The 10,719-nt window shown below is 53.6% G+C and overlaps 1 protein-coding gene across 1 annotated transcript in view; it reads right to left on the bottom strand.

Moving 5' to 3' along the window:
- Window positions 1-9,331, bottom strand: part of Il12rb1 (interleukin 12 receptor subunit beta 1) — a 12,236-nt gene extending 2,905 nt beyond the window's left edge. The window contains exons 1-13 of the mRNA XM_028786097.1: window positions 9,234-9,331; window positions 7,981-8,040; window positions 7,207-7,321; window positions 6,546-6,736; window positions 5,350-5,486; window positions 4,662-4,728; window positions 4,294-4,419; window positions 3,863-3,945; window positions 3,354-3,591; window positions 2,719-2,886; window positions 1,966-2,100; window positions 1,493-1,648; window positions 1,186-1,320 (exon numbers count right to left, since the gene is read on the bottom strand). Coding sequence (XP_028641930.1) covers window positions 1,186-1,320; window positions 1,493-1,648; window positions 1,966-2,100; window positions 2,719-2,886; window positions 3,354-3,591; window positions 3,863-3,945; window positions 4,294-4,419; window positions 4,662-4,728; window positions 5,350-5,486; window positions 6,546-6,736; window positions 7,207-7,321; window positions 7,981-8,040; window positions 9,234-9,300 — 1,678 coding nt within the window. The 5' untranslated portion in view covers window positions 9,301-9,331. The remainder of the gene's footprint in view (window positions 1-1,185; window positions 1,321-1,492; window positions 1,649-1,965; window positions 2,101-2,718; window positions 2,887-3,353; window positions 3,592-3,862; window positions 3,946-4,293; window positions 4,420-4,661; window positions 4,729-5,349; window positions 5,487-6,545; window positions 6,737-7,206; window positions 7,322-7,980; window positions 8,041-9,233) is intronic.
- Window positions 9,332-10,719: the final 1,388 nt, after the last annotated feature.

Here is a 10,719-nt window from a genome sequence, read left to right as displayed (position 1 = left end):
AGAAGAAGAAGAAGAAGAAGAAGAAGAAGAAGAAGAAGAAGAAGAAGCGTGAGTCCATGAATTCAGGCTGTCTAGTGTCACCGAGAAAAAAAAAAAAAGTAAATGCTGACACCTTCAGGACAGTCCTTAAGGCTGTGGGAAAGAAGTCTAAAAACATGAGTTCAAGAATATATAATTTCTCAACTATGCAAAATATAAGGATATATTATATATAAATTAGGGCTTTCACAGATCTGAAAGGACAGGGGCAGCTACACTCTGAGCCAGCTTGTCAGGAAGACACTGAGGAAGATGTAAGAGATTTAGGGAATGATAATCTCAGGACAGGACCTCACCCAGCTAAATTTATTCTCTGTGCTTCAAAGGCAGACGGACATCTGAATTCATTTGCAATGTTAAGAAAAAGGGGAAAAAAACCCAGAAAGATGGCTCAGCAGTTAAGAGCACTGACTGCTCTTCCAGAGGTCCTGAGTTCAATTCCCAGTAACCACACGGCAGCTCACAACCATCTGTAATGGGATCCGATGCCCTCTTCTGGTGTGTCTGAAGACAACTAAAGTGTATACATATAAATAAAATAAATGAATCTTAAAAAAAAAAACTTCAAAAAGGAAAAAGAAAAAAGAACATACTTGCTGCCCTTTTCTAAGAATCAGAGGCTGGAATCAGGGGCTGGTGATCTGAGGAATGATGGGGGGGTGGACAAATGAATTGATACGTAAATAAAAGACTGGGCTTTGGCGAGGGTGGGGGTGGGGGAGGGGGCAGCCCAGAGAGGGAACTTGGAGAGCCAACACAGGTATTTAGAATTTTTTCTGGCTTTCAGATTTTGATCAGAAAACTCAAGATTTATGTTTAGAATTTTTTCTAACAGGATTTCTGACTTGATTGGGAAATCTAAGAATTTTTTTCTGACTTTGGTCAGAAAGCCCATGAACTATCCAGAGAGCTTTTAGAATTTTCTCTAGCAGAGAACTGTCTCAAGCAAAGATCTATCTAGACAGCCAACTGGAGCAGAACCCAGAGCTGTCATCTTGTACCCCACAATTGACTTCAAGTTGTTCTTTCGCCACTCCCAAACACCCCTTCCTCAGGACCCCCTTTCCAAGCCGAGGCTGGTGCTTGGCACCCACCGTGGGGTCGTTAGGGGAAGAGCAGTCAGCTGTCCTCGATGTCTCCACTCACCAAAGCTGAAGCGCTGGGGATGGCTCCAGACGCCTGGGACCCTCGCAGTGTCGGCTCGCACCTGAACCTTGTACACCACGCGGCTGCGCAGCTTGTCAAGTGTCACTTGGGTTTTCGTGGGTGGCACGAGCCACTCTGCTGGGGAAGGCAGCAGTGGGTTAGGGATCCCATCACGACCTGTGGTACGAGCCTGACACTCAGCGCAGCCCTGTAGAGCCCACACTCGCTGCGGGGTCGCTGTATCTTGTCTCAGGACACAGCAGCGGGACGTGCACCACATCCCGTCACAGCCCCACACCCCTCGCACCTGACTCCCACGTGCCGTCTTCAGCCGCGCAGCGCACGACGTATTGCATCAGGACCCCCGGGCAGGTGCTCAGCTGCGACGCCGTCCACTCCACGGACACCGAGTTCTCCGTGTAGTTCCTCACCGACACGTGGCGCGGAGTCCCGACCCTCGAGGCTGTACAACGCCCCAGTCAGCGGTGGGGCAGCCGAAGGGAAGGTCCCGCCTGCGGTGACGCCCCCCCATGACGCAGACCACACCCACCGCCACGCCTCCCCACGGTGGCCATGTCTACCACAGTAGCTGCCGGCCCCACCCACAGCCCTGGATCCGCCCAGCACCCTAACTCCACAAGCTTAGGGCTCTACGTATAGCCTTAGCCACACCTACCGGAGTGGCATCCATAGAGACAGCATCTGGCCAGCTCACATCCTTGGTTCCGCCCACAGCCACCCCAAGGTGACCAAGGGACACCAAGGGATCGATTCACTCACCGTTACCCCCAAAGTAGTAACTGGACAGGACTGTGGCCCACAGGATGGGATTCTTGGGGTTCTTGGAGGCCAAGACAGTGATGTGGTAACATTCCTCCTTGTCCAGGGTCGGCTCAGAACTCCAGCTGTGTGTCACTAGAAGGACCAGCGCAGAGGCCACTGATGGACTGTCACTGCTCACTGGCTCATTGGCTGTGCTGCCTTCTGGGACTGCCTAGAAAACTCCTACTCGTGCTTCAAAACCTTTCTACCTCTCCCCCTGGATCCCTCATCCAGCTACTCCAGCCTTATAGCATGCAGAGAAGTCTGTGTTCAGTTCCACAGGCTCAGCTGGGGTTCTCTAAGAACCCCAAAAGTGTGTCCATCAGGACTCCAGCCCAAACCCAGAGCAGGATGTCGTAAAACAAGACACCTCAGGCACCGTCCTGCTGCCTGGCTTTCTCCAGGCCTCATTAATTTGCCAACAGCAACTGTGAACTGCCACCTTCCGTGGTGCGGGGAATGTTTAAATCACCATAATATGTGAGAGTCATTATCTGCTGTGGTGTGACCTGCCCAGGGCAGGACTTGGCAACCCTGCAAAGGCTGCAGATGCAGGCCTCAGCATTCCGCTTCTGCCTGGGCCCACCCAATGCTGTGTGACTCTGAGTAAATGCAGATGACTCTCTGGGCTTCAGACACCCTGTCGGCACAGACCCTGAAGGTTGGAGTCCACCTTGTGTTATCACAGAGACGTTTATCTGACAATGTTACCCATCTTGGCAGGGCTCTCATCTTCCGGTGCAATCAGGGTACAATGCGTGTGGTTCCTGTCCTGGCCCCACGGCTGCCACTCAAGGCAGTAGGTGGTGCCTGGAGCCTGGGCTGCCCACTGCATGGATGTCACATTGCCTTCCACGCTGACATTCAAGGTTCTTGTCTCTAGAAGGAGACAGAGTGTCCCATGGGGACAAGGGGTCACCAGCATGTCAGTGATAATCACAGACACACAGACTCAGCTTCCCACTCTGAGGTCAACTCAGTATTTATTGAGCACCGACTGTATGTCAGGCTGATTGATACTGAACACTTTACAAGCTACAAAGTGGGACTCTGGCTTTTTGTTATTTATTTCTTTTTCAAGACAGGGTTTCTCTGTGTAGCCCTGGCTGTCCTGGAACTCACTCTGTAGACCAGGCTGGCCTCGAACTCAGAAATCCGCCTGCCTCTGCCTCCCGAGTGCTGGGATTAAAGGCGTGTGCCACTACCGCCTGGCGGAAACTGCATTTTTGATGCGACCTTAACTTAATCTCGGTCTTCCTTGAGTGAGGAGTGGACCAGGCCTCGCGCATGCTCAGTGCAGAGCGGACCCAGCCTCCCTCTTGCTCCCGCCCCAGCGACCCGGGCACCTGTGAGCTCTTGGGCGGCAAGGGGCCACTTCTGGAGGGTGCTGCGGCCAAAGCGAGTCTCGGCGAGCACGTCCAGGTCGTAGGCGGCCCCGGAGAGGTTCAGCGTCTTGCCCACGGGCACGGTCTTCGAGGTGTGAGCCTGGCACCTGCAGGACAGCATGCGCACCAGTACCAAGTGCTTCTTCACCCGCGCACCAGGCCTGTCCCGGCAGCCTTCCGGGACAGCCAGCTGTGGCGACTGCAGAGAGGACAAGGGCGTGGGGATCCAGGACAGACCTGCGCTGCAGGGACACTACCCTCCCTCTTCACAGGCATGCCCCTGCTCCCCATTAGCAGCACAGACAGGGTCTCTTGTAGCCCAGGTTGGCCAGGGATGACTTTAAACTCCTCATCTTTCTTTGTCTACCTGTGCTGGATGACAGGTGTGGGCCACCATGCCCAGCCATCTTTCAAAGTTAACCTCATAACCTCCCACCGCTGTCACCCCTAGCCCAGGCTAGCACAGTCACCTGCCCCTGCATGGTCAGACGCCTCCTTCCACCTTGGTTCAGGGGCTCCACCAAGAACTTAATCTTGGCCTGGGGGAGCAGATCTGTAAGGAGAACAGAGCTGGTCCCAGACCTGAAGGACACTCCTGACCCTGAAACCCGATGTCTAACCCCCCAGCCTGATGTCTAAACCCCCAGCCCGATGTCTAACCCTCTCAGCCTGATGTCTAACCCCCTCAGGCTGATGTCTAACCCCTTCAGCCTGATGTCTGAAATTTGCAGCCATATCTTTTATTATTGTCTTTTGAGACAGGGTCTGGCTATGAAGCCCAGGCTGACCTCAAAAACAGAATCCTCCTGCCTCAGCTTTCTCGGTGTTGGGTGGTTGGCATGCACCACCATGTGTGGCTTTGTTAACTCTTCCTAGTACTTGTAACCCAGGCCCCTCTCACCAGGTGGAACACACACAGGGATGCTCCAGTCACTCCAGGGACCTCCAGGGGCCCCTGAGGAGAGCCTCCTCCTCCTCCGTATCTGGATCTCCTGGGCCATGTTCTCAGAAGGGCAGAGGCAGGACTCTGGGAGACAGAGGACATGGACCACGGTGTCAGTGTGCTGGGGCTGCCCAGATGTAGACTCAGGTCACCCGACAGCACTTGTGAGCTCTGCCTGCCAGAGGCCTTTCCTGGCTGGAGCTCTGCCCCCACTCTTGACTGTGACCTTGGCTGTTGCCCCTTGTAGAATAGGAATAAACCCACACTGACCAACAAGGCAGGGCCACAGGCCCTGCATAGAGCAGGGGGACTTCATTAATGCTTACCAGAACTGCTACCATGAATGTCACCAAGCACACCGAAGCCAGAGTTAACCTGAGGTCCACAGTCACCCTAAAAGAGAAAGAGGTTGGGTACTGTGGCTCAGAAAGGAGCAGGTGGGAAGTTTTGCTTTTCCCACCTGGGTCTCATTGTGCAACTGAGTCCTGGAGCCTGAGGGCCTGCCTCCCTCCTCAGTGCCCCCTCAGAGCCTCCCTCCCTCCTCAGTGGCCCCCAGAGCCTCCCTCCCTCCTCACTGACCCCCCAGAGCCTCCCTCCTGCAACTCCCAAGGTGGATGCTGCCAGGTTAGGCTCCTCTGACTTCATTGCCTGTTTATCTGAGAGGAAAACTGAGGGAACCAGGGGACTCCAGTGGCTGAGGAGTGATTGGGTGAGGGAGGGTGAGAACGGATCTGAGTAAGAGGTGCCCTTCACACTGTGGGTGGGGAATGATTGGGCTAGCCCTCACACAGCAAGAGTATAGAAGCCCAGAGCCTGGACCACAGGGACCCAGCAGAGAAAGGCAGCCCAGAGTTTGTCAAAGAAGAAAGATGCTGACAAGACAAAGACATCCAGGGAAGGCTGTGTGTGCGCATTGGATCAAGCAACAGAGGTGAAAAGGACAGCTCTGAGGATGAAGATTCCAACTGAGGGTTATTGATGGTGCGATGGTGACCTTTGACCTATAAAACTCACCAAGGTCCAATTCGTTGTGGGCATCCGGCGCCTGAACTGTACCTCAGCACCAGCCTCATTGGACACATTCCAGTCCATTCGCAACTGCCCATGCGATCGTGACACTCTGATGTGTCCCAGGGGAGGGGTGATCTTGGCTGTTGGGGGAGGGGGGTCGACACACATCCCTGTGACTTGAGTACAAATGTCCAGGGAGTTTGTCCCGCTCCACCTATGGGCTGCCCTGACTAAGGCAGAAATTCTGTACCAGGGGTTAGGGACAGGGGATTTGTCTCCGTGGTTTTTGTTTGTTTCTCCAGACAAGGTGTCTTAGTAAGCTCCTGATTCTTCTATCCTCCCCACCCCACCCCCAGGGAGCATGACAGGCATGCACCCCCACGACTGACGTATGCCATGCCCAAGATGAAACCTTAGGGCTCCTTGTACGCTAGGCTCGTGTCTACGTACTGACTCGTATCCCTAATCTAATGATTTAAAAAAAGAGCTGTATCAAGGGGCTGAAGAGATGCTCAGAGGTTAGGCGCATGGGTCAGAGGACCCGGTTTCAGGTCTCACCAACCACGTGGCCGCTGTTCCAGAGGACCCAGCACCTTCTTTGGGCCTCTCTGGGCACCAGACATATTTGTAATGGCCAGACACACACAGGCAAAACATACATACCCATAAAATAAAAATAAATAAACCTTAAAGAATAAAATGCTGTGGGTGTGGCTCGGGGCAGAGTCCTTGCCCAGAATCACCCAGTCAGAGGGCTGGGGCGTGGCTCTGGGCAGAGTATGAAGCAGTCCTGAGTCTCATCCTTAGCAGGATCCATCCCTCTGAAACAACTGCTTTTGCTCAACGTTTCCCACTGAGAAGTGAACTTTCCTCTGCCGTGGTTAATTTCCTGCCTTGGTAGAAGGGTGGGCGCCCCCCCTTCACTAGCCTGCCCACATCCGTTCCTGAATCTTCCCACAATCCACATCCTCACGCACACTAAGGACAGAGCTCTGTCAAGACGCGATGAGTCATGAAAACACAGCTCCACAGAGGATCAGGCTGAAGCCAGAAAAAACCTAAGAGCCTAGTGGCAGGTGTCCTGTGTATGCTTTGTCACACAGTAATGTCCAGTGCCTCACCCTGGACCTGGGATGTTCTCAGGCTGGGAGCTGGGGGCATCTGTAGTAACAGAGGAGCAGGTAAAACGGACAACTCACTCCAGTTGTACAGGTACTGAGATATCTCCTGAGACTTCACAGTCCGGGTCCCAAGCCGAGACTCCACCCAGAATTTAACCTTGGACAGCGTAGGGATACCGTCCTGTTCCGAGAACTGCACAGTCCGGGACCAGCCTGAGGAAAAGTAGCAGCAGCACTCTTGCTTAAAGTTGGCATTCCTACGAACAAAGCTGCAGGGGGGAGAGGGTTAGCAATGAGGCCGAGGAGGTGGGGGTGGCTGGGTAGGGGGCGGGAGGAGAATCATACGTCAGTTTGAGAATGAAGTAAAGACTAGAAAACAAGTCAGCTGCTGTATATTCCCAGAATTTGGGAGGCAGAGGCTGGGGGATCTCTGTGAGTGTGACTTCGAGGACAGCCTGGGCTACATAGTTAGACCTTGCCTCAAAAGATGAGAGAGAGAAAGAGAGAAAGAGACAGAGAGAGAGAGAGACAGAGAGAGGGAGGGAGAGAGGGAGGGAGAGAGACAGAGAGACAGAGAGACAGAGAGACTAGAAAATGTGTTTTCTGTCTGTCCTCTGCAGTACCTGACATTCAGAGATGGGTGGGGACCATGCTCAGTGTGAGCTCACATGAGCTCACCCACAGACCTTGGCTGTGAGGGATTTCGGGGACAAGTGAGGCTGTGGGAATGGGTCCTCACCAGCACCACAGGAAGTGAGCAACACTGTCCTCAGGACCATCGTACTGCCAGGAGCACTCATAGTCGGCCCCGGAAACCCTGTAGCAGCTCAAGTTCCTGGGTCCTAAGGAGGAGCCTGTGGGAGAGTGTGGAGGTCTGAGAAGTGGGGCTCCACGGCGTACCCACCCCTGTGCCCCCACTCCTGTGCCTCCATGCCCTTCCCCCAAGCCTGCCTTCCTCCCACTGCCAGCACCCTTTCTGGACCGCTCAGGTACAGGGCCAACTTCCACCTCAGCGTGTTTGCACCGGCCGGGCTGAATGAGGCCATGGCCCCCGAAGCAGGAAGATTTTCTGTTTTCAACACTGGGAACCCTCAGCTTCCTATCAGCTCTGGGAGCTGCGCCCAGTGCCCTGCAAGGTTTGCTTTGCTTCTGAGTTTCATATAGGACAGGCTGATTTTAACCTCATTAGCTAAGGATGACTGTGAGGCCCTGATGCCCCCCACCTCTATCCCCCTCCCCACCACAGTCTTCCAACAGTGAATTGGGGCCCTGTTTCTTGGAGTTCTTTTGTGATATTTGTTAATAAATAAAAATATTCCCCTTAGGGACTGAGTGCAAAAATGTAGCTGGCGATTGTCCCAAACATTGGCCCATCTAAATAACAGGTGCTTAAACCCTGCGACCAGGCTGCAGAGGAGGAGGGGCCGAGCCACTCGTGCTCATGAGTGCCTGAAAGGGACAGGTAGGGTCCAGATGTGCAGGGGCCTGGAAGGAGGGACACACGTGGGGTGACCTGAGGCTTCCTCTGAGTGTGACATCCTCTCCACACAGCAGCTGTCAGCTCGGCTGGAGGCTGAAAGACAGGAGTAAGTCCCGTGAGCCTGGGAGCGCACAGGAGCAAGCATCAGCCTACCCACCCCCATGTCTGTTTGCTATCAACACAGCTGCCTGCAGACCCACCCACCCCTCCCCTGCACCCCTTAACCCACCCAGTCCACCTACCCATCCATCGTCCCTCAGTCTGTCCTTTCTCAGCCATCATCCCTCTCCCTACCCTGGATTATAAGCTCCCCCAGGTGGCTCTGTGGGTCCCTCTATGACCGCCAAGGGCACAGGAAGAGGAGAGGGAAACCAGTGGAGAAGCATAGCCCAGCACATTCCCCCTAAAGCACCATGCTGGTGGGGAGGGTGCTGGGGGAGGGTAACAGCCCTGTGAGTGCATACTGCTAGCAGTCAGGGCTAGCAACAGTCCCCAGGAGATGAGCAGATTCTACTGTGGTGCTCCCGGCACCAGGTTCTCCCCAGAAGCCTGCATGAGAGTGTAGAACACCCCAGTCAAGGAGTTAGCCTAACTGGGAGCATATCAGGATTGTCAGGCAAAATTGGCTATTTGGATTCTGAGGTGAGGCTCTTCTCCCTTCCTCTGGTGACCCCAGCCCTGCAGCCTGAAGCCACGTGTCCCTCTCTGCCACCCCTGGGCTCTCAGATGGTAGCCCTCTGTAGGAATCTTGGGTCCTGGGCTCTCGCTGAGTCTCTTAGCACATGGTGTCCCCAAAGGCCTGTAGCCCCTTTGCTATGGCAGTCCTGACTGTCATCCCTGGAGCCAACAAGCAACAGATCTCGGGCCTACTGATGAATACAGAGGCACAGAGAGACATAGAATTTGCCCAGAGGCACACAGCAGCCATGACTGAGGTAGATCCACGGGGCCCTGGCACTTCTCAGCCTGGTCCATGTGGTGTTCTGAGAATCTGCCTGTGTGTATCCTGTGTCTGAGAGTTTATGGCGTGCTGTGTGCAGAACACATTGTCTTCCATGTGCCTTCCATCCCTTAAGCCTTTCTTGTTTAAGAAGAAGGGAGATGAGAATGGGTCAGACTCCTCTGAGAGGAAAATCAAAACCAGAGTTAAGTTAGATCCGTGGCCACAGGGATCCCATGTGACAAAGAGCGAGACACCCTCAGAGAGGCTGGGACCTGCAGCCTGCAGCCTGCCATGGACTCCTCCCTACCCAGGAGATGTGGGGGAAGTATCAGTGGGGACTCACCGCCTAGCTGGCAAAGCAGGAGGAAGGTGATGTGCTTGCTGGTCCTTGGCAGCCCCATCATGTCCATGAGGAACCGTGAGGCCCCAGGAACTTCTGCAGGGCTGAAGGGACCCAGCCACCTCGTCCACATGCAGAAACACACTGACACTGAGAGAGAAAGAAAGTGAAGGGGGGAAAGAAAAGAAAGAAAAACTCATTACCTCCTGGGGCCAGTCAAAGTGAAAGTGAAAGCCAGGAAGTCAGCCCAGAGGTGAGGGCCCCTCTGCACTACAAACCCACCTTGGGGTAAGTAAGCCTGGAAATCTTTTGGGGGAGGATTTTTTTTTTTTTTTTTTTTGGTTTTTTTCGAGACAGGGTTTCTCTGTGTAGCCCTAGCTGTCCTGGAACTCACTCTGTAGACCAGGCTGGCCTCGAACTCAGAAATCTGCCTGCCTCTGCCTCCCAAGTGCTGGGATCAAAGGCTTGGGCCACCACTGCCTGGCTAAGATTTTACTCTCATTTAGTGTGTGTGGTGGTTGCCTGCATGTATGTCTGTGCACCACATGTGTGCATGGTGGCTGCCAGAAGAGGGCGCCAGATCCCCTGGAACAGACAATTGTTACAGACAATTGTGAGCCACCATGTGGGCGCTGGGACCTTGGTCTCTGTAAGAGCCACTGATGCGCTAACTATTGAGCCTTCGCTACAACCCCATAAAAACATTTAGAAAATCGTTCAGCTATATTGTTCAAAGGCATTTATGTCTTTATTCTTAAGTTGTCTCATGTACCTCGGGCAGACTCCTGAACACCTGATCCTGCTGCCTGACCAAGGCAGGAGAATTGCTCAGAAGAGGACAGGAACCCTGGTCCTCCGAGCTGTCAGGCTCCAGCCCGCAAGCTCTGTTCCCTAGGGAGAGCAAACACTGCATGCAGTTTGAGTAGACTTTGCACATGGGTTTTCAGCCAGACTCCAGCCTGCGTGTCCCACAGAATTAGTCACTTTGTTGACATCTGTTTGGCGGGCAGGCGCTTTGGGAAACCAACTGGCACTTCCTTGTCCTTGAAAGCACACAGCTGCCATATGGCCCTGGGGCGTCCACTTGCAGGTATTCATCCAAGAAGATGGAAACATGCCAATAAAGACATAGTCCTCGTTCTGGGACAGTCATTGCAGCTACCCCAGGGTAGCTACAAAATGAAGTGGCCAATGGCTACCCATGGGTAAACCAGTAGGGGAATACTACTCATCCATTAAAAAGGAAGGCACACATGACAACCTAACAAGGTGGGTTTTTTTAAAACAAACAAACAAACAAACAAACAAAAAAACCGTGGAAGGGTCAGCTCAGTTAAATCTAAGGAGAAAGAGTGGGGCTGCCACGGGCCGGGGCACAAGAGAGCTCGCTGGTGAGGATGGGGTTCTTTGGAGGGGGTGTATCTTAGGATTAGGTGGTGGTGACGAGTGTATTAAAACCCCTTATTTGTCTTGAGACAAGGTCTCATAT

The sequence above is a fragment of the Grammomys surdaster genome, unplaced genomic scaffold, assembly GCF_004785775.1.
Source record: "Grammomys surdaster isolate TR1022 unplaced genomic scaffold, NIH_TR_1.0 125429, whole genome shotgun sequence".
Taxonomy (NCBI): domain Eukaryota; kingdom Metazoa; phylum Chordata; class Mammalia; order Rodentia; family Muridae; genus Grammomys; species Grammomys surdaster.
Note: the sequence above shows the minus strand (reverse complement) of the source record. Positions and strands in the feature narration are given on the sequence as shown.